The 23,858-nt window shown below is 45.3% G+C and overlaps 1 protein-coding gene across 1 annotated transcript in view; it reads right to left on the bottom strand.

The window, feature by feature from the left end:
* Positions 1-19,037, bottom strand: part of GALE (UDP-galactose-4-epimerase) — a 38,286-nt gene extending 19,249 nt beyond the window's left edge. The window contains exons 1-3 of the mRNA XM_069757144.1: positions 18,868-19,037; positions 11,740-11,872; positions 3,620-3,735 (exon numbers count right to left, since the gene is read on the bottom strand). Of these exons, the coding sequence (XP_069613245.1) occupies positions 3,620-3,735; positions 11,740-11,860 (237 nt within the window). The 5' untranslated portion in view covers positions 11,861-11,872; positions 18,868-19,037. The remainder of the gene's footprint in view (positions 1-3,619; positions 3,736-11,739; positions 11,873-18,867) is intronic.
* Between the last annotated feature and the right edge of the window lie 4,821 nt (positions 19,038-23,858).

The raw sequence follows: 23,858 nt of genomic DNA, 5'->3' as shown, positions 1-23,858 counted from the left end.
GTGTGCGCACTGCTGATAGTTTGAGAGACTGCAGCCCCCCACTGTAAATGCAGAAAAAAAAAAAAAGTGGAGATCTGCGTTATTTCAGCACAGATCTATCCCCCAACCCCCCCACACACACTATACACGGAAACAGTCTATTAACAATGATAAACAGTTTTAATGTGCAAATCAAGCTAGGCTTTTGGTGAACGAACAGTTAATCGAACAGAAACTCGAACAGCCGAATTTTAAGCCAATTGTTTGGGTTCGACGAACGACTCGAACACCGCCCAAAACAGCGAGAATTTGAAATTGGCGAACAGTTCGACTCGAACACCGCTCATCTCTAGCCATTACCTCTGCCACTATCTTGGTGAATACCCTTGGGGCACTGGCCAACCCAAAAGGGAGGGTTTTGAACGGATAATGTATTGTGACTGCCACCCTGAGGAATCTGCAATAGTATGGGTCCTTTAGGTCCAGCACAGTCATGAAACAGAGCAAAAATAAACTTGGCACTCAAAATGATGAAAGATGAGGAAATTTCATTTATTTTGCATCCAGACAAAAAAAAAAAACAGAAGAAATAACTGAACGTTTTCGGTCTCACATTGGACCTTCATCAGAGTATCTTGCTGGTTCAGAAACATAAGACAGTGTGCTTCAAATAAGCCCAGAATTTCTTGTTGCAAGACCAGATGGGTCTTTGCGGGGGTCACGATTAATGATGGGGGGGGAGAAATTGAAGTGTAGTCTTAGTCCTGATTTTATGGTGTCCACAGTCCACACATTGCTGGATATTTTTTCCCACGCCGGGAGAAAGAAAAATAACCCCCCTACCCTGGGAAACACCGTCATTGGGATTGTTTTTTTGTTGACGATGGACATAAACATGAACCCCTTGCATCTGCTCCTTTTATCCTGCCACCTATCCTGGGGTTTTTGGGGGGGCTGCCTCTGGAAAAATCTTCTCCGAAAGGGCCATTTATAGTAATGACCGGAGAGGTTAGGGAAGGATTTCTTTTTATCTCCCGCTTTATCCAGGATATCGTCTAGCGTGGGCCCGAACAGGAACTCGCCCTCGCAAGGAATAGAGCACAATTTTGATTTTGTCTGAAGGTCCCTCTGGCCAGGACTTCAGCCACAAGGCCCACCTATCCGCATTAGAAAAAGAACCCGACCTATCGGCTAACCTGACAAAATCCGCTGATGCGTACGCCAGAAAAGCCGCCGCCCCCCTCAATACAGGGACGGATTTTAGAATTGTAAGCAGGGAAAAAGGAGCAGCATCCATACCAGGTGAATCGTGTCCAAAACGGATTTTAGAATTGTGTCTCTAGGGGTTTTGTCTTTTAGCTGCGATTCCAGCCAAATCATTAGAGCCCTGGCCATTCTGGTGGCGGCGCTGGCTGGCTTTAGCTCCCCTTCGGCGGCCTCCCAGGAACCCTTTAGCTATGAATCTGATTTTTTATCCATGGGGTCTCTTAACACCCCCAAGTCCTCAAATGGTAGTTTTGGCGATTGCTATGTCCAATTTAGGTGCTTTTCCCAAAATAACAAAACAGGATCCTCAAAAGGGTATTTCCTTTTTGGGGTAAGAAGGCCCTTTTTTTCTGGCTTCTTGCATTCTCTTAATCAATGATTGGATTTTCTCATTTAATAGGAAACAAATTTCAGGGACTCCTCGGAAATTGTCTGCTGTATACAAGAATTGCAGAGTCTCTTCCCCCAAATAGCGGGTAGTTCACTTGATGGTACACTACATCCCCTATAAGAAAGGAGGAAAACAGGACCCTAATTACAAAGTGGACTTTCACGAAGTTCTCTTACCATTCCAGCAGAAAGAAGGATACCGGATTCGAGGGGAAAAGCATTCCCAAAGATGGATTCTCTTTTCCGCTGGCGATCACGCTGGAGCCCTTACTGTGTTGAGAGCCTGAGTGGTTGCTGCCGCTGCTTCTATGGGAAGAATCCTTTTCTGTCCGCTTCTTGTGCCGTCGCGGCTGCTGATAACGCTTTCGCTGCTGCTGGCTAGGATGGGGAGACTGACCCAGCGAGGCCTGCTCTTCTGGAAGCTCCTGGCCACTTATGCCAGTATGGCCGTCAGGTTCCATATGAGCCCCGTATACAGGCGTTTTCCGCTGTTTAAATCCCTATTCCGGGACCTCCCACAGCCTTCATTCCAGGAGGGAACTCTGCATGCCCGGACACAGCGTTCCCAGTGATGCATTGCGCCCTCCACGTCATTAGAGGCCTCGAGCACGCGCAGTACTGGTTTCCCAGTAATGCAGTACGGCGCCCTGCGCGCGTCATAAGGGTGCGCCTCTCAGACGCCGCGCGCACTGCAGGAAGCCAGGACACGCTCCGGGAGAGATAGTCTTCCTCATTTCTTCTACCATAAGGGCCTGCTGACCCCGGCGGTGGCGCTTCAGGCAACAGCCCCAGCTGAGGCAGGGAACCACCGCTGCCCGGATTGGACTGGTCGGGCCTGGCATCCCATGACGATGCTCAGGTGCTTTCCACGTCGACTGTAGGTTCCCCCATCAGGGACAGGAAACTAACTGATGCAGGAGAGGTACCTCCTTTTTATCTGTAGGTTTCTTGTCCCTGGGGGCAGATCCCCTCTCTCCATGGTGCTCTCATGAGGGAAAGAAAATAGCATTTTTTTTTCTAAGGTGACAGGTTCCCTTGAATTGTGTTTTGAATGTAATAATTTCCGGTCCAGATATAAAGTATTGGAGCACAAGTGCTGGATCAGTGGGAAGTATTGCTTCTCTTTTTTTTTCCTACAAGGATCCCTTCCCTTTATGAGCAGAAAGAGCCCTCTCATCTCATACTTAAGCAAAGTAGGAACTGCATACGGTCATTTGGCAGCATCATGAAGACGTTGAAGGCTAAATTTTGTGGGGTCACGCACTCCGAGGCTGCTCTCTGCCTCAATTTCACCTGTATCTGCATCTTTGGGACACAGTTACTGGAGAATAAAATGATGGAGCTGACTCTGTGTTCTCTCTTCCACCATTGGGCCTGTATGTCAAAGTGCAGGTGAGATGACCTCACTACAATATGACTGCTGTGCCAGTACTTAAAGGAAAACTGTAAGGTCATCATACTGTGCGTGTGATATAATTTTGTGTTGGGAGCTGTAGATCCAAATACAAGGGCTGAATAATAGGACCAGTAGGATTTACGTCTATATAAAGTTAACAAAGCAAATAATTTGAAGCTACAGGTAAGAGTACGTTACAATAAGCTCTACCGTACATGTATTAACAGTAGAGGCTAGTCAGTCTTAATTCTGCTGAATATGAAGTGCTAAAAATTAGTGTTGAACAAAAAGGTAATCCCTGCACGTGTTGCGGCTTGTCTAACATAGTATTCGAGGACACTTGCATGCTCTGATAACACCTTATCCAAGCACATTTGCTCACAACTAATAAAAATTAATCAGAAGTAAAGTTGGCCTGATGGTTCAGCCCTCCACAACAGTCACGGCCTCTCATGTGGTCTCTGGGGAAAATTAATTGCCCATGCTTGATCTATGTCAAAAGTAATTGTGCAAATGCAGAAAGAGTACGAGAAGGCTGAACATCACACATTCTCAGAGACAGTAGCTCCGTTCCTGAGTGGTTTGTACCTTATCAAACAAGGTGTTTAGTGCAACCCGATCCAAGAGGTCGATTTCTTCAAATTCAATCTTCTTGCCAACAATTTCCTGCACTCTCAGCAAACTTATTGGTAGACCATTGGCCCCTTTAAGACAAAATACCGGTTATTTAGACAACTTATTAAAAAGAAGAAATCACTTTGGCAATGCTTTGAAGAATAGGTATTTAATCCCTGTGATGCGAGTATAGTCTTTTACAGGTATGCCTTTTTTTTTTGTACAAGAACTCAGCCACATTTATAAGTCACCATATGTCTAATGTATAACAGGGGTCTATAAAAGTTGATCTGTAGAAGAGACTGAGAACAATGATATTCTACATGAAGATCATTTCCACCATCTCCTTGGTCTGTCGGGGATTACAGGGCTAAGAAGAATATTTGGGACCATTCTGTACATTTCTATTCCTCCAGCGTATTGACAATTTAACAAAAGATTCCTTTTAAATTTAACAGTTGGTGTATTCTGCAACTACTGTATGCAAACATAAGTACCCCAGGGATGTAGGCTGCTGCTCCACCTTATCCCCCCTCCGTATTGTGAGCATATGCACACTCAGCCAAACCAAGAGTGCATGGGTATGTCAGGGGGATGTTGGCACAGCTACTGACGGAGGTTAGAACAGGCAGCAGAGCACAGATTTCTTTACATGTCAAAGTGCAATACAAAGAAAATATCTTGCAAAAGGATATCCTTCCTATTAATCTGGAACTGCAGAGTTGCTGAAAAATGTTGATTATGTTTTGCACATAAAATAGCAAATCCCTGTTTCCTGTACCTTAGATTACAGCTAGTTAATATGTCTTGTTTGGGATTTTGAAAGCATCTTAAAAGGAGTAAAGATGTACCTACACAAAACTAACATTGCTGCTCATTGTGCAGGACTTACGTTTGGTAAAAACGATAGAAGAGTGTAAAGAATCTTACAGAGTAAATCAGGGTTTTCTTTGAGCAATACAGGCCATCCATTATGAAATATTCACGTTCAGTCAGATACCCTACACCCTTGAGCAGGGGTGGGCAATTAATTTAGCCATGGGGCCGCATGAGAAATTGGGATGGTTTTAGAGGGCCGGACTAATATAATTAACTAATTTTTACCCAATACTGTAGTATACTGTAGTGGCCCCATATAGTGCTGCACAAGCATTATGGCCCCCATATAATGCTGCACAAACATTATGGCCCCATATAGTGCTGCACAAACATTATGGCCCCATATAATGCTGCACAAACATTATGGCCCCCATATAATGCTGCACAAATGTTATGTCCTGTCTGGCCCAAACCCCCCCCCCCCCTGGATACGCCACTGCCAGTCACAGCCTCCCAGGACTAGTATAGATGGGGAGGCCACCAGTCACAGCCCCCCAGGTCCAGTATAGAGGGGGCGGCCGCCAATCACAGCCCCCCAGGACCAGTATAGAGGGGGAGGCCGCAAGTCACAGCCCCCCAGGACCAGTATAGATGGGGAGGCCACCAGTCACAGCCCCCCCAGGTCCAGTATAGAGGGGGAGGCCGCCAGTCACAGCCCCCCAGGACCAGTATAGAGGGGGAGGCCGCCAGTCACAGCCCTCCAGAACCAGTATAGAGGGGGAGGCCGCCAGTCACACAACCTCAGCAGTCAGCCAGAATGCAGGCCGTTGGGTGCAGCCGGTCAGGGTGAAGCATGGACGGTGGGTGCAGGGAGGGCGGATACAGCCTCTCTCGGACACTTACCAGTGACCTTGGCGCCGGTCTCGTCTGCACGGACAATCTCAGGGATAAATCTTGGCTCCTCACACCCGCCGCCACCGTTAAAGCCCGCAGAAGCCTCCAGAGACCGCTCCCCATCACCGAGGTCAGTGACAGACTGACAGGCCAGCCAATCACAAGTAGTGATGGAGCGAGAGCCGGGCAGCCCAGCCAATGGTGTGGAGCACAATGCAGCCAAAGGGCGGGGCCAGAAGCTGCACAGTGTCTGAGGAACCGCCAATGGCGTCTGGCCGAGCGGTGCCAAGGGCAGCTGTCAGAAGTGACAGCTAGCTGGCGGGCCGTTCAAAATCATCAGGCGGGCCGGATGCGGCCCGCGGGCCGCATCTTGCCCAGGTCTGCCCTTGAGTATGGTCAGGCTAGACGGAGGATGTTGGATGTCGCCATGTGTAGTTTATCTTGACCATACACTGTTTAGCAAGAATTCATACAAACTTTGTGGTTACACCTTGATGAAGTCTGAAGACTTTGAAATGCATTTTTAATGAAAGTCTACTTTGAATCATGGACTATTCTTTCATATCTCAATCAGCATCGTGGACAACCCACCTATGTCATTTCTTCTGGCGTTTCAACGTTTTGGTTTTGGTTTTTAACCCGAAGGACTGCAGCAGCTGACAAATTTAAGCATGATCCTTATTGTGCGATAAACAACTATACCAGGTGATCAATTATTTGCATCTTAATGTCCTTTATCATTGGATAAGACCCTACTGCGCTTTTTGCTCTTCAGTTTTTTCCTACCATTTGTCAGTCTACCAGCATGAACACAGTGTTTGCATTGCTTCATAGTCAAACAGAGGTGAACCACACCTGGCTGACACCTTGTAGACTGTACACTGAACTCAGGCTTGTACAAAGCTCCTTAGCTGCTAAATGTTCAAGTCATGAGGATTCCTCGTACAACCGACATACAGTTTAACCCCTTCATGACCGGAGCCTTTTTCGGTTTTACGTTTTTGTTTTTTGCTCCCCTCCTTCCCAGAGCCATAACTTTTTTATTTTTCCATCAATTTGGCCATGTGAGGGCTTATTTTATTTTGCGGGACGAGTTGTACTTTTGAACAACACCATTGGTTTTAGCATGTCTGTACTCGAAAATGGGGGAAAAAAAAATTCCAAAGTTTGCGATTTAAAAAAAAAAAAAAGTGCCATTTTCCAATAACAGTAGCATCTCCATTTTTGTGATCTTGGGTTGGGTGAGGGCTTATTTTTGCATTTTTAATGATATCACTTTTGTGCAGATACGTTCTTTTGATCGCCCGTTATTGCATTTAAATGCAATGTTGCGGCGACCAAAAAAAAAGCGTAACTGGCGTTTCAATTTTTCTCACTACACAGTTTAGCGATCAGGTTAATTTTTTTTCTTTTTTTTAATTGATAGATCGGGCCATTCTGAACACAATTTGAGTTTTCTTTATTGTTTTATTTTGAAGGAGGCGAAAGGGAGGTGGTGATTTAAACGTATTTTTTTAAAATATTTTTAACACTATTTTTCTTTAAGTTTTGGCACACTTCAATAGTGTCCATGGGAGGCTAGAAGCTGCCACAACTTGGTTGGCTCTGCTACATAGAGGGGATTCTCAGATTGCCTCTATGTAGCAGAATTACTGCATTGCTATGAGTGCTGACCACAGTGTTGCGCTCATAGCAATCCGGCATCAACAACCATAGAGGTCTCAAGGAGACCTCTGGTTGTTATGCCAATGACCGATGACCCCCATTCACGTGAATGTTTTGGAGTGGACATCACAAAGACCTGATCTCATTCCTATTGAAAATTTATGGGCAAAGCTGAAAAGGCTGGTGCGAGCAAGGCGACCTATAAACCTGGATCAGTTACACCAGCTGTCAAGAGGAATGGGCCCAAATTCCGACCAACTATTGTGAGAAGCTTGTGGAAGGATATCCCAAACGTTTGACCCAAGTCATTCAGTTTAAGGCCGGCGTCACACTCCGCATATGAAAATACGGTCCGTTATTTACGGCCGTAATACGCAGAAAAGTCCCCAAAATAGTGATCCGTATGTCATCTGTAGGCAGGGTGTGTCAGCGTATTTTGCGCATGGCATCCTCCGTATGTAATCCGTACTGTGAGATTTTCTCGCAGGCTTGCAATACGGACATACAATGGATCCATGGGCTCAAATAATCGTAAAAACATAAACTGATATATTCTCTCTCTATCAGCGCTAGATAGCTTAAAAGCCGATAATTCAATTGCCGGCTTTTCCCATCTCCTTCTCAAACTTGACATGATATGAGACATGGTTTACATACAGTAAACCATCTCATATCCCTTTTTTTGCATATTCCTCACTACTAATGTTAGTAGTGTGTATGTGCAAAATTTGAGCGTTCTATTAAAGAGTTAAATCGCGGAAAAAAATTGGCGTGGGCTCCCGCGCAATTTACTCCGCCAGAATGGTAAAGCCAGTGACTGAGGGCAGATATTAATAGCCTGGAGAGGGTCCATGGTTATTGCCCCCCCTTGCTAAAAACATCTGCCCCCAGCCACCCCAGAAAAGGCACATCTGGAAGATGCGCCTATTCTGGCACTTGGCCACTCTCTTCCCATTCCCGTGTAGCGGTGGGATATGGAGTAATGAAGGGTTAATGTCACCTTGCTATTGTAAGGGGACATTAAGCCAGATTAATAATGGAGAGGCGTCAATTATGACACCTATCCATTATTAATCCAATAGTATGAAATGGTTTAAAAAAAACAAAAAAAAAACACACACACACACTTATTACAAAGTATTTTAATGAAATAAAAACACAGGGTGTTTTAATATTTTATTAGACTCTTAATCTACCTGAAGACCCTCGTTCTGTAAAAAAGGAAAAATAAAAAAACAACAATATCCCATACCTTCTGTCATGTCCCACGATGTAAATCCATCTGAAAGGGTTAACTAATTTTACAAGCAGAAGTCTGCTAATGCAGCCGCCCCTGCCTTTAAAAACCCGGCGAATGAATGGAATGCAGGGGAATGACCTGTAGTTACCTCGAGTCGTGGTGATGCGCCCTCTGCTGGATGTCCTCATATGAACTCGAGCCTGGAAAAATATTCTGAAAATATATATACCCCTATACTATGTGTAGACATTTATCTTAGCTATTCTATTCTAACCTGTCAGTGTGATTTTACTGTACACCGCACTGAATTGCCGGCTTTTCACTAGAACACTGCTGCCTATCTCTTGCAAGTCACACTGCTGGTCCGTGCGTAATCCGTAATTTTCTCGCCCCCATAAACGTTCATTGGTGATTTTTTGCGCAATACGGTGACAAATGCAGCATACTGCGATTTTCTACAGCCGTAGAAGACCGTATAATACGGATCAGTAAAATACGGCAGATAGGAGCTGGGCCATAGAGAATCATTGTACCGTATGCAATCCGTATTTTCTGCACCTCTCATACGTCCGTTAAACTCGCTAGTGTGACGCCGGCCTAAGGGCAATGGTACCAAATACAAATTAAATGTATGTAAACTTTTGACTTTGCAGTAAGTAATAAAAATGCCTTAAAACATTACTAATTATGGTAATCCTAATTGACCTAAAACCGGAGAGGTTTATTCAGATTTCATGCCAGATAATGAGATAAATTATGCATATGTGTCTTTTTATACAGTGTATGTAAACTTCTGGTTTCAAATGTACATACATACACACCTCTGGCTTTGCCTTGCAGACACACACACTTAAATAGTTTTACTTAGAATAAAGTATAACACTTAACATGTCCGTTAGGCCGGGGTCACATTTCCGAGTGCAATGCGAGAAACTTGCACGAGTCTCTCGCATCAATACCCGGCACAGCCGCCGTCTCTCGGGAACGGAGCATTCAGCTGCATAGAAATACATGCCGCTGTACGCTCTGGTCCCGAGTGCCAGAGCGCTGTGCCGGGTATTGATGCGAGAGACTCGTGTGAGTTTCTCGCATTTCACTTGCGCAAGTGTGACCCCGGCCTTAGAGGGGTTGTCTGGGCCTTACATATTGATGACCTATAGTGATGAGAGAGTATACTCATTACTCGGGTTTTCCCGAGCACGCTCGAGTGGTCTCCGAGTATTTGAGACTGCTTGGAGATTTAATTTTCTTTGCTGCAGCTGCATGATTTACGGCTGCTAGCCAGCCTGAGTACATGTAGGGGTTGCCAAGGAATCCCCACATGTATTCAGCCTGTCTAGCACCTGCAAATCATGCAGCTGTAGCAAAGAAAACTAAGTCTCCGAGCAGTCACAAATACTCAGAGACCACCCGAGCAACGAGTATACTCACTAACAGCATAGCTACCAGGAGGGCAGAGGGGGCCCACCCGGAGCTACGCTACTGTAACTGTAACGGCGAGCGCAGCGCGCTGATACAGTTACATTCTGCAGCAGAGCAGAGAGAATTAATCTCCCTGCTCTGCCGCTATGGGGCCCCTGAGCAGGCGGGGGGGCCCAATGGCAGCCGTGAGCCCCCCGCCTGTCATCGCATGGTGAGCTGTATCGGCATTTAGCAGATACAGCTCACCGCATTGATGAGGGAAGGAGCGCTGCGCTGCTTCTCCCATCATTCTCTGTCAGCGTCTGACGTCGCAGACGCCAACACTGACAGCGGGCACGGTGATGTCACTGCCCGGCGCCCACTGTCAGGACAAGAGCACCGCTGGAACAAGGAGAAAAAGGTGTATTTATTTATTTATTTATTGTGTTTTTTTTAATGGGTTCTGCCTTATACATTACAGGATCTGCCTAAAGGTGGGGGGGGGGGGGGTACTGCCTTATACACTACAGGATCTGCCTATGGGGGGGTGCTGCCATATATTACAATACTACAGGGTCTGCCTATAGGGGTACTGTCTTGTACTATATTGAGGACTATCTGGCACATTATACTATATGGAGGTTATCTATGGAGGCCATTGTACAGTGTGGGGATTACAGTGAAGGGGCCATCATACAGTGTTGGAGCCATCAAACAGTTTGGAATCTACTAAGTGGTCAGTCTACTGTGTGGGTGGTACTATACAGTGAGGGGGCATCATACTGGGTATAGAGGAGCTGTACAAGGGGAGGCTATTAAATTAAAAGTTGGCACTTATTGTTATAGGGGAACTCTGGTAACTGACTATCAAAGGGGCACACAGGGCATTATTACTTTTTAGGGGCAAAATATGGGCACTGTTTTCTAGGACACTTGCACCCGGCATTACTATATTATAGAGGGGTGCTTTAGAATTTACACAGTAGGTGCAGTAATAGGGACATACGGCAGCAGCGGCTCAGTATTGGGGTATCAGCAGGATGAGGAGTTTGTGCAGGTTGGGAATAGATGGTGATGTGACTGGAAAATGAGAAGTGAAATGTGTCTTTGTTGTATTCTATGCAGACGAGTCCTGGCTGGAAGAAGTTGTCATGTCGGTCTGGGCCAGATGCAAAAGACGGGAAAAGTGAACAATTCCATAAGAGAACATCAGCGGTAAGTCATTATCCGTAAGGCCGGAGTCACACTGCAGCGGGATATGGCCGAGTCTCACAGGTTAAAAACAAGCTCTGGCACCGGCACTCCAGAGCGGTGCGTGCAGCTCCATGTATTGCTATGCGGCCGCATGCTCCGTTCTGGAGTGCCGGTGCATGAGCTTGGTTTTAACCTGCGAGACTCGACGTATCTCGCTGTGTGTGATCCCGGCCTAACTGTGCTGTGATCTCTTATATGTTCTGTAGGACTGGTATCTACCACTGACCATATGGCGGTAATATCCATGTTGGTCGTTATATAGAGATTATCTTCAGTAATAGCGCAGTCATCTGCTGAGATTCTCCTCCACTATTAGGGTGCGTCACCAAGTTGTAATCAAGGTTACCTGGTTAGGGGCCCACTCAGAAGCTTCGCCCCCCCTGAACCAAAACCCTAGCTACACCTCTGTATTACTCACTCCTCACTAATGAACTATCAATAAGAAGTTGATGATATCAAATAGCCAATACCTCCACTGATCAGCTATGGCAGGTGCTGAATATAAGAACCGTATGGGTAAGAACACAGAGGCCATGTACAAAGCCGAGTGGCTGCTGTAGAGTTCTGCTCTTTTTCTGCCTGCCACTCACTTGGAGCAGTTCTTGGCAAAAAAATAAATAAAATAATGGGGCTGCCGTATTCCGCCCCACCATACATTGTATATATCTGGCAACCGCCAGTGCAGATAATAGCTGGTAATGAAGGGGTCCAAGGAGTCCCCACAAGCTGAAATGACGTACCCCAATCATAGGCAAGTCATATCCAAGGACCAGATGACACCACATAAAACATTGTACATGGTTTCCTTTTGCCGGCTTACCTCGAATGGCATTGTGGAAATTGTCTATAACTACGGGTTCGTAGCCAGCTTCTATCAACTCCAAGACGCAGTGGCTTCCTATGTAGCCAGCACCTCCTGTTACTAGAACCTTCTCCGGCATCGTTATTCAGATCTGGAAATAAAGGGGAGAGAATATTCCTGCTTTTAGTAAAAAAGAAAGCTGCAGAACTTCGGAACTCTCGCAAGCAGGCTACGATTTAATGTTTATTAAAGACATGACTCTACCCCCTCAGCTTCAGGATGGAGCAGTAAAATGCACAAAGGAGATAGTGTTCCTGGAATCAGCAGCAGAAGGAAAACGACACACGAGAAGGAATAGAGCACGCACACGCCAAGGCCACAATCGCACAGCCTCCTGCCCAAATTATACATGTGGCAGGAATAAATTTATAGTTCAAAACATCTTCACCATACATCTATGGTACCAAGTACATCTGTGACCAGATAGGAAAATATCATGAAAATTACTTTACATGGGTTTATTAAGTAAAAGATTTTTACTCAAAACCACAAGTGTCCGCTCTGCAGAAGTTCATTTTTTCTTTGCCAATAACAAAAAAACCCCCAGATAGCTGGACACTAGTGTGAACCTTGCCTTAGCAGGAAGGTTAGAGCACACTGCTTACAAGTAGGCCTCCTCCCTGTCAGCGCACGGCAGAATTAAGTCACTGATAGCTCTAGCAGGGCATGAGTGTACCACAGTCCTAGTGGAGTTCATGGACCCATCCATTTCTTACAAGACCAATTCCAAAGTATTTTTTTCCTACTTTAGGTCCACAACATATGATTTAGGTCCCATGGGCTTGTAAATATTATCAGTGTTTTTTTTTTTTTAACCCCAGAAAATCAGGTCCATCGTAAAAATATGGAGAGCGCTGGTTGCCATCTGTGTGCTACTTAACAAGTTGTAGAAGTGTGAGCAGGTTGTGGGATGCAGTAACGGACAGGTGGCAGAGCAAGAGTCAACTTTACATTTTATACTTGAACGGGGTAATACTCCACGCAGGGAGGGGAAAGGAGAGGTAGGAGTATGGCAGGTGATATGAGCATAATAGGTGTGCTGATGGAGGTAACGAGGGCAAAAAGTATAACAACTGTTCATTAGGGTCAACTTATCAGTCTGACGGCTTCCTGTCTGCAGAGTCCTAGGTTCATACGATGGTGCCAACGTGGTTAGCAAGTGATGAAGCCAGTGTTGTCCTGCAGGCGTTGATGATTCGGTTCCTGGCGATGACGAGGAGTCCTTGATGTCTTGCGTGGGGTCTTAGGTCCAGGATTCGGGTTGCAGAGTGAAAAGCAGACTCCAACACTGCCGGAGCTCGGCAGCAGTATGCGGGTGAGAGGGAACAGTTCTCGATAAGTCACTCGGTCTTTCTTAGGCCGGTTTCACACGTCAGTGGCTCCGGTACGTGAGGTGACAGTTTCCTCACTTACCGGAGCCACTGACACACGTAGACACATTGAAATCAATGCATCTGTGCAGATGTCATTGATTTTTTTGCGGACCGTGTCTCCGTGTGCCAAACACGGAGACATGTCAGTGTTCGTGGGAGCACACGGATTACACGGACCCATTAAAGTCAATGGGTCCGTGTAAAACACGTACCGCACACGGACGTTGTCCGTGTGCCGTGCAGGAGACAGCGCTACAGTAAGCGCTGTCCCCCCCACGTGGTGCTGAATCTGCCATTCATATCTTCTCAGCAGCAGCGTTTGCTGTAGAGAAGATATGAATATTCCTTTTTTTTTTTTTTTTTTTATTTTGTTTCTCGTGTTTAAAATAAAGATCCATGTGACCACCCCCCTCCCATGCTGGCTGGCACTGCTTCCTGTCCTGGCCGCACCTTATACTGTATGAGCGGTCACGTGGGGCCGCCGATTACAGTGATGAATATGCGGCTCCACCTCCCATAGGGGTGGAGCAGCATATTCATTACTGTAAATGAGCGGCCCCACGTGACCGCTCATACAGTAGAAGGTGCGGCCAGGACAGGAAGCAGTGCCAGCGAGGGAGCCGGGTGAGTATTTTAAGAACAGCGGGTGGGCGCAGAGGGGGTGGGCACATGGATCTTTATTTTAAACACGAGAAACAAAATAAAAAAAAAAGGAATATTCATATCTTCTCTACAGCAAACGCTGCTGCAGAGAAGATATGAATGGTAGCTTCAGCACCAGATGCAGGGGACAGCGCTAAACTTTAGCGCTGTCTCCTGCACGGTGCGTGTGGTACCCAGTGGGCACACGTGTGCCACACTGATGTGCCACAGAAACGCACGGGCACGGATAATTCCGGTACCGGAATTATCTGGACGTGTGGGACTGCCCTTAGGCGGCACGCGTGCGGTATTTACTGACCCGTAGCGTTGGGTACCTTCAGCAGCGGGAGCCAACAGGCAAAAGGTAGTTCTCCAGTCACAGTCTCAGTAAGTGGCAGCAGGGATACTGTAGCGCGGGCCTGCGCTGTCACGGTGCTCAGAGAACGGAGCAACAAACTTCCCGCGCTGTGTGTTCCCACCAAGTCTCTCTGCCATTTCACACGCTCTGCCCTTTTTAGCCTAGCTATGCCCCCTGCTGTCGAGTGCATAGGTCGGTCCTGGTTTCTAAGCTTTCCCCCAGACAACAAAGGCGACAGTCCCATACCCAGTTCAAGAAAGGTACCCCCGGTCCGGTCCCTCTTCTTACAGAAGCTTGCCCCCCATGTTCTTCCTCATTAGATTTTAGTGAGTGTTGTCGGGTTATACATTTAATAGTAGAGATCATTTAACAATAGCCCAGATCTATATTAGCATGTAATTAACCCACATATAATATACAGATATCCTGGACGGCTTCAGTTACCGGGTGGGGTCATACAGGCGGCAGAGCTGACTTCATCTGCCCTGCCTTCTGTTTTGATTATCTGGAACAACTAGTATTTTCTGACAATGCTTTAAGTCCTGAACAAAACTGAAGTTAGCAGAACAAAGTCATCTGCCATGAAGGCACCTCCTAATGTGATAACAGACACAATGACAATTGTATCAGTGTTGGCAGAGACCGCCATATGTGAAACAAAGTGTTATCACAAAAACCTATATCTGTTCCCAAAGGTAAATATCCAAGTAGGAGTCAATAGGTAAAACTCAGACTGGAGGGCACTTTCTAGACCCCATTCATAAAGCTACACATACTCCTTGATCAGTATGCGGCAAATCATTCAGTCACCCCAAGTGCTAATCAGTAGTCAGAGTAGATAGTAGAAAAAAATAAAATAAAAAGAGATCTTACACTTAACGTGTCAAGCGACCAATCAGATAAAATCAGGGTCCTTATCCTATACGTACATATAAAGATATAGTGATGATGTATACCCTAGACCAGCAGCAGTCCATTGCCCATCAGTCTCAATGGCAGACATGACCACAAAAATGCGTGAATACTATGTGGGCATCAATGCTCCTGATTGGCAGATGTGCCTGATCTATCTACCTTTATGCAAAATTAAGTAGCTTTGGGTGGTCTGAACTCTTAAAAGGGAATGTGCCATGAATTCATTTTTGTATTATTGATTATGTAATCTATTATTTTTTTAAACACAAAATTAAAGTAATATTTTCACATTTTTAAATATTTCTTCTCAGCAGCCACAAGAGGCTGCCGTTTTCATTTGCTGGTGTGGAAGTGTCTGAGCAAGACATTATCACATTGCAAATAGGGTAACCCTCACCCCAGTGGCTGCCTCCAGCTGTGAACGGGGCATGTCCCCTGGGGGTTTTATTGTACCTTACAGCTGTGCCGCGAACTACAGTTTACCCGTCACCGCTCAGTGTTCAGCGCTAGCGTTGACAGGAGATGCCGGGATGCGGAGAGTATCAGAGCGGTGATCAGCAGCCTACAGCACTGTGCTCACCGCTGGAGAAGTGAAATCACTGTATACGGCAAAGATGTCTTCCAGCACGGTAGCCTATCAATTGTACAGTGTCAGGTTACTGACCACCACTGTCACTGCAGTGTTCAGAGCACAGCACAGTAATCATCAGTATGCTGTGCTCTAAACACGGACTCCGCTATGCCAGTATAAGGCCACATTCACACATTTGGTCAGATACTGCTGACATTTACAGCAGTAACAAGGCAAGGTTCACTTGCATTTTTTTCCTGCAACAAAACCTGAGAGCATGGCAGGAAAGAAGCTGTGGCAAAAACATAGGTTTTGCAGCTTCCCTTCCCCCCCCCCATTCAAGTCAATGGGGGAAAACGCTGAAAAAAAAAAATGCTGAAGGAAATGACATGCTCTATGTTCAAAACACCATGCAAAGCACAAAATACTGATGACAAAAAATCCAAGCTGTGTGCATGAGATTAATGAGATCTCATAAACATAGCTGGTACTGTAAAACATAGCTGAAATTTAGCATAAAAATAAAAAAGCAAAAACGCCCAGTGTGAACTTTGCCATGAAAACCTAGTGTACCGTGTTAGGCTAAGTTCAGCAGCTTCTCCCCCTAGTGTTTCAAGTTTATGAAAGTTTTATTATAATATATATATATATATATATATATATATATATATATATATATATATATATATATATATATATTTTATACCAATTTGGGTGGGGAGGGGGGATGATCATAGAATGGTAGAGTTAGAAGGGACCTCCTGGGTCATCTGGAGACCACCCAAGCAACGAGTATACTCGCTCATCACTAGAGACTAGCATCCACTGACGGCCAACAGTCCAGCAGCTGTACACTATAGCTGACAACTTGCCGCATCAGCCACGGCCAGTGTTGGTACAGACTATAGTGGTTTAACCCCTTAAATGCTGGTCAATAGTGACTACAGCATGCAGATGGTTAACACAGTGTGGCAGCTTCCTCTAGAACTCCATCGGCACCCTGAGATCTTGATCGTGTGGTCCTGATGTTTGTCATGGCAATTCACAGCCAAATAATGGCCTTAAAGTCTGCCAGCTACAGTGGCCTGATCAGAAGATGGCAACATGTAGATGTTAAAAATAAATGTCTTCATTCCTGTTATGACATTTTGCATTAATTCCTGAAATGCACCTGAAGGGTTAAAATAAAGTTTTGCAAATTTCCTTAAAAATGAAAAATTGCTGCTACATTTTTAAACCTTCTATGGACGCAGCACATATCTGCTTCATCCAAAGCGCTGCCGGCTTTTATATGCAGGCGATTCTGCATGTGTTCATTGAAGTGTGCGGATTCACTGCATCCAATACATTGTACGGGGGGGGGGGGGGTGAGGGGGGGGATTTATCTTGCGGAGAATGAGCATCTCCCGGCAAGATAAATTTACGTGCTGTGGTCTGCAAAGACGCGCCGCATGTCCGTCTCCACAGGTGAGCCGCGGGTGCCACTGCACACATAGTGGAGATGGGATTTCATAAAATCCCATCCACTATGCTGTAACATCTGGACGCTGCACAAGTACGCAGTGTCCAACCCGCATCCTTTACTGACCGTGTACACCTACCCTTACCCCGGCTGAGGAAGAATGATTGGTACAGATAGTCCTCAATACAGTATAATGCAGGTCCTATATAGTAAAATACACTCCCCATGGTCCTTGAAAAGAGCATACTGCAGCCCCCCTCAGAGCATATTGCAGCCCCCTCAGAGAATAATTCAGCCCCACACAAAGTATAAATGCAGCCACACACACAGTATAGTGCTGTCCCGTCAGAGTATAATGGAGCCCCCTAAGAGTATAATGCAGCCACCACACACACACAGTATAATGCCGCCCCCCCAGAGAATAAAGCAACACACAGAGTATAATTCAGCCCCTCCACAAACACACACAGTATCGTGCAGCAGACACACACAATACTTACCTCTCCTCCTCATTCCCTCACTGCTTTGGCTTCTGCACACGCTGAGGCAGAGGGGGAGTGATAGTAGATAGAGTGTCACACGACGCTCTGTCCTCTACTACTTTCAACTGTATTGGCATCTATGATGCCGATAAGTTGAATGCGCAATGTTGAGAGTTGGCAGCACCGGGCCCCTTTTACTCAGGAGCCCCATAGCAGCTGCATGGTGTGCCACTATTAGCGGCACATCACTGGCTGGCACCCCTGGATGAGCGGGGGCCCTAGGCGACTGACTGGTCTGCCTGCCCCTAACACCAGCCCTGCATGAGACAAATGTTATTTATTAAGGTTTTATGTGGTATGACTGTCTATTAGGCCCCTTTCACAAATCAGTTTTTTGCCGTCAGTCACAGTGTGGCGAATTTTGAAAAAAAAAAACGGATCTGGCCAAAGTTGCCGCTGGATCCATTTTTTCTCATAGACTTATTAGTGACGGATGGCCTCACGTTTCATCCATTTTCCCCCGGATCCATCAAAAATTGTTGATCTGGCGGCCGGAGAAAACGGACATAGTAACGTTTTTTGTGTCCATCGAAAAACCAGACAGCGAGGGATCTGTCGCCATCCATCGTTTGCTGGAATGTTAGCCAATGGCGCCAGATCTGTCAAATGCCAGAATCTGGTGATGGATTCCGTTTTGTTTTTTTTAACTGATCATGCTCAGATTTTTTTTTTTTTAGGATCCAATTAGCCGGATCCGGCAAAAAAAAAAAAAAAAAAAAAAAAAAAAAAAAAGGGATTCGTCGCATCAGTTTTTCACAATCTGCGATGGATCCGTTTTTTTCCCAAAATAGACGGACTGTGACTGATGGCAAAAAAAACTGATGTGTGAAAGCAGCCTTAAAGGGACAATCATTCAAAGTTCAAAAATTGCACATTTTTAAACATTTTTGTAAAATTTCTGATATTTATGAATAAACACAGAAAATAGTCAACAGAAATTTACCATTATCATAAAGTGTAATGTGTCACACGGGTCAGATTGAAAAAAAACGATGTGGCCCGGTCACTAAGGGGTTAAAATCATTATAAATGAATTGTCCACAATGTAATAAACGAGGATGAAGAAGAAAACGTCACCTAAGAGCGAGCTCCTTATAAATGCCAATGAACACGTCATAGCTGGACAAATATTGCTGGAAAGCACGTAGCAGTCAGTGTCCCCTACACCCCTTCCTTGCCGGTGACTGTCGGCCGTGTCCATGTATACCGGTGCCGGCACTTACCTGTGCGCTGTGACCACGGAAGCGAGTGCCGGCTCCTCTGCTGCTCCGACACTTTAACTTCCCGAACCTGTGTGCAGCAATAGAGCCGGAGCGAGGCCATTGGTGGGTTCTGCACGGGTGGGCGTGGCTACACAGGAATCCTAAAGCTGCACAAGCTGAGTTCCGGGTGTGCGGAGCTCCGCCCACACACGGACAGCCCCGCCTCCCATTCATACAGCCTGCTTGACGACGTGGAACTTACACGTTGTCATGGAGCGTCATCTCCACGCGTCCCCTCCGTGGGTTGTGCTATATGTGGCTGTGGGCTTTGTTGCCGGCAGTGTTATTATTTTCCAGGCTTAAACGCAAGTTTAGAGTAATTAATTAATTAAGGGGCTCATTTTTACAAGCCATGACTTCTGTCATCTGTATATAAATAAATAATAATAATCTGTACTGCACATTCCCTCATAGCCAATGGGAAGGAAAGAGCAGAAACGGCCAATGCGTTACCGGTGCATGGCAGCCATCGTGTGACAGACCAGCGCAGACGTGAACGGAACCTAACTGAGGAAGAAAGAAACCTCTTAAAGGGGTTGTCCAGGCGAAACCGACAAGTCTACAGTCACTGTGTGTGACGCCTCACAATGCGCACACTCACACTGCGAGGATTCTCCGGTGTCAGCGGCAGTCATGTGACCACAAGTATGCGATTTGCATATTTCCGGCAGCAGTCTGACTAGGTGGGCACTGCCCCACTCCGTATACTGCGCCCCTGGAGCGTACAAATCACATACTTGTGGGTCACATGAATCCCACCACGTCGTGAAGAGTCACGGGTCTGCAGGCACTCTATAGTGCAGACTTGTGGCTTTAGCCCGGACAGCCCTACTAAACTCCCCTCATACAGCACAGATGTGAGGTAGCACCTGAAACCGCCCCCATATCTTTATTCCACGCGCCCCTTTGGCTTATTGGCGTGTGTAGTCTCCTTACTGCAATGCCTGTATGCTAGTGAGTAGGTGGCTCTGACATTGCCCAGTAAGCCGGGTGGCGCCCCTCCGTTTCATCCATGCATTCATGGCGCATACCCAGGGAGGACCCCGCCGTGACATCTGACACAGCCAGGAGATGTGCAGAGCCGGCGGCGTCACCACTGCCTGTGGGGGTCTACGCAGTGCGCAGATGACCCCGTAGTTTTATCACTTTTTGTTCTCTTCAGTTGGGGGCTTGACATGATCAAAAATTAAAACCGAGATTCTGTCATTTAGGTTCTTTTTCCCATTTTGGGGTTCACTATACAGGCTACATCATTTTCTGTTTCATTAGCTTGGACAGTTACGCATGCAGCAATAGTGAATACGTTTTTTTTGTTTTTTTTAGATTTCACCATTTGCATTATGGGAAAAGGAAGTGGTCCAATGTAAACTTCTATATGTCACGGATAGTATTTGTACCTATGGTAGTCTATGGGTCTATTCACATGACTGAATTTTTCCTTGGACTGAGTGGTCTGTTCAGAATCATGGAGACCTGTCCGATATTGAATCAGCAATCTACAATGCAAGTCCATTAGTGAGTGAAATAATTGGACAACACTTGGATACCATCCGTATCTGTCCATTTTTCACTAACTGAAAGGAGAATGTAAAGACATTTTTTTTTCATCAGTGAAAAAAAGCTTGATGAAACTGATCAAAATCTGATGATGAAAATCAGTGATGAAACTCGGTCCGTTTTCTCATATGTGAAAAAATTTGACATCTGAATGAGGCCTTATACAGGTGCTTCTCACAAAATTAGAGGGGAGATGTTATGGAAGCCCAGGTTGCTTTGATGGCAGCCTTCAGCTCGTCTGCATTGTTGGGTCTGGTGTCTCATCTTCCTCTTGACAATACCCTATAGATTCTCTATGGGTTTAAGGTCAGGTGAGTTTGCTGGCCAATCAAGCACAGTGATACTGTTGTTTTTAAACCAGGTAATGGTACTTTTGGCAGCATGGACAGGTGCCAAGTCCTACTGGAGAATGAAATTTCCATCTCCAAAAAGCTTGTCGGCAGAGAGAAGCATGAAGTGCTCTAAAATTTCCTGGTAGACAGCTGCACTGACTTTGGTCTTGATAAAACACAGTGTACCTACACCAGCAGATGACATGGCTCCCCAAACCATCACTGATTGTGGAAACTTCACATTAGACCTCAAGCAGCTTGGATTGTGGCCTCTCCACTCTTCCTCCAGACTCTGGGACCTTGGTTCCCAAATTAAATGCAAAATTTACTTTAATGTGAAAACAACATCTTGGATCACTGAGCAATAGTCCAGTTCTTTTTCTGTTTGGCCAAGGTAAGACGCTTCTGTTGTTGTCTATTGGTCATGAGTGGCTTGACACAAGGAATGCGACACTTATAGCCCATGTTCTTGGTACCTCTGTGAACATCCAGCTTCTTTAGCAATGACCTTTTGTGGCTTACCCTCCTTGTGGAGTGTGGCAATGACTGCCTCCTGGACATCTGTCAAGTCAGTAGTCTTCCCCATGATTGTGGAGCCTACTGAAACAGACTAATGGACCTTTTTAAATGCTTAGGAAGCCTTTCCGTGTGTTTTTTGTTAATTATTCTAATTTACTGAGATATTGACATTTTGGGTTTTCATTGGCTGTAAGCCATAATCATCAACATTAACAGAAATAAACACTTGAAATGGACCAATCTGTAATGGCTCTATATAATATATGAGTTTCACTTTTTGTATTGAAGAACTGGTATAAATTAACTTTTTGATGATATTCTAATTTTGTGAGAAGCACCTGTATGTCACACAAAATAGTTAATAAGTAAAATTTTCCATATTTCTACTTTACATCAGCACAATTTTTAAAACACAATTTTTTTTGTTAGGAAGTGAAAAGGTTAAATGTTGACCATCGATTTCTCATTTTTCCAACAAAATTTACAAAACCATCTTTTTAGGATTTTATCCAGGGGTATAGTGGGCATTTTGAACCCACAGGTACAACACAGAATTTGATAACACTAGGTCGTCATATTGAATATGTCATCATTAGTCTTGAGTGCAAGTGCTCGCTACTCCAGTTTGCATTGGGTGCTTGGGTATGCACCGAGTATCGCGGGTGCTCGAGTGACAAGTCCCTGTTAGATATCCCCCCAAAAATCATGCGGAGATCTGCCATACTCCGTACATACCCAAGCACCCGATGCAAACAAGTAGCAAGCACTAGCGCTCAACACTTGCTGTCATACTGTCATTTTTTTTACTTTTGAAAAAAACCCAAACCTCTAAGGCTATGTGCACACGTTGCAGATTATTTGCGGTTTTCTAGCGTTTTTGCGCTATAAAAACGCTATAAAACTGCAAATAATCTGCATACATTAAGCATCCTATCATTTTTAATGAAATCCGCAATTTCTGTGCACATGATGTGCGTTTTTCCACATGAAAAACGCATTGCGGAAAAATAATGAACCTGCTCATTAAGGCTGTGTTCACACGTTGCGGTTTTTTCGTGTTTTTTTTCGCGGTTTTTCCCGATAAAAACGCTATAAAACCGCAAAAAAAACCGCATACAATAAGCTTCCCATCATTTAGAATGAATTCCGCATGTTTTGTGCACATGATGCGTTTTTTTCTGCATAAAAAACGCATACCGCACAAAATCCGGACATGCTCTATCTTTTTGCGGTTTTTTTGCGGATTTCCCACTCCAAAATGCACTGGGAAGTGTCCGGAAAAAAAACGCGGCAAAAACGCGGCAAAATCGCGGCAAAAACGCATGCGGTTTTCTTGCGGATTTCATGCAGAAAATGTCCGGAATTATTAGGAATTTTCTGCATGAATTCCTGAACGTGTGCACGTAGCCTAATTTTGCGTTTTTTTCGCGGTTTTCCCACTGTCTAATGCATTGGGAAATGTCCGGAAAAAAACGCGCAAAAAATGCCTCAAAACCGCACAAAAAACGCGCAAAAAACGCATGCGGATTTCATGCGGAAATCTCCCAGAAATGTCCGGATTTTCACAGGAATTTTCTGCATGAATTCCTGAACGTGTGCACATAGCCTAACCGTAACTTAACCATAACCACAACCCTAACCTTAACGGCAAAGAATGGAAAAAGTATTATTTTTTTTATTTTATAATTTTCATCTAAATAATCACTGATAAACCTTATCACAGTCAGCTTTGCCTTAGTCACTGCACCAGAATATATTACTTGTGCCCCCTTGTGGTCAGCAAAGCAACTCCATCATTTCCAGAAGTGCATTAGCATGAAAAGTCGAAGGCTATGTGCACATGACGTCTTTTAGGTTATGTTCCCACAATGAGCTTTTGATGAGATTTTGATATTGCAGATTTTCTGCACTCATTAGATAAGCAGCTTACATTTCACACTGCTCAGTACAATCTGCAGGTGTCAAGCTGGGTTTATGGAGACTCACTAGCACTTTTCTCTTTAGCTAGATGCATGAGAAGCTCATTTGAATAACAGATCAAAGTAAAGGTACCGTCACACTCAGCAACTTTGCAACGAGAAGGACAACGATCTGTGACGTTGCAGCGTCCTGGATAGCGGTCTCGTTGTGTTTGACACGCAGCAGCGATCTGGATCCCGCTGTGCCATCGCTGGTCGAAGCTAGAACTCCAGAACTTTATTTCGTTGTCAGGTCCGCGTTTATCGTCATGTTTGACATCAAATGCCACGAAGCCAGCAACGTTTTACATGGAGCTAACAACCAGCGAGAACGATAAGTGAATCGCCGTTACGTCACTGGATCGCTCCTGCATCGTTCTGGAGTTGCTGTGTTTGACGTCTCTACAGCGACCTAAACAGCGACGCTCCAGCGATCTAGTTTAGGTCGGATCGTTGTCTATATCGCTGCAGCGTCGCTGAGTGTGACGGTACCTTTAGTAGACCACCACTCTGAGGTCTAAAAATCCATGGGAGGCACTTAACATAGTTGATCATCACTGTGAAGTCATTGTCCACGGCTCCAGAA

Source organism: Ranitomeya imitator, chromosome 3 (genome assembly GCF_032444005.1).
Source record: "Ranitomeya imitator isolate aRanImi1 chromosome 3, aRanImi1.pri, whole genome shotgun sequence".
Classification (NCBI taxonomy): domain Eukaryota; kingdom Metazoa; phylum Chordata; class Amphibia; order Anura; family Dendrobatidae; genus Ranitomeya; species Ranitomeya imitator.
This window is presented reverse-complemented; position numbering and strand designations above follow the sequence as displayed.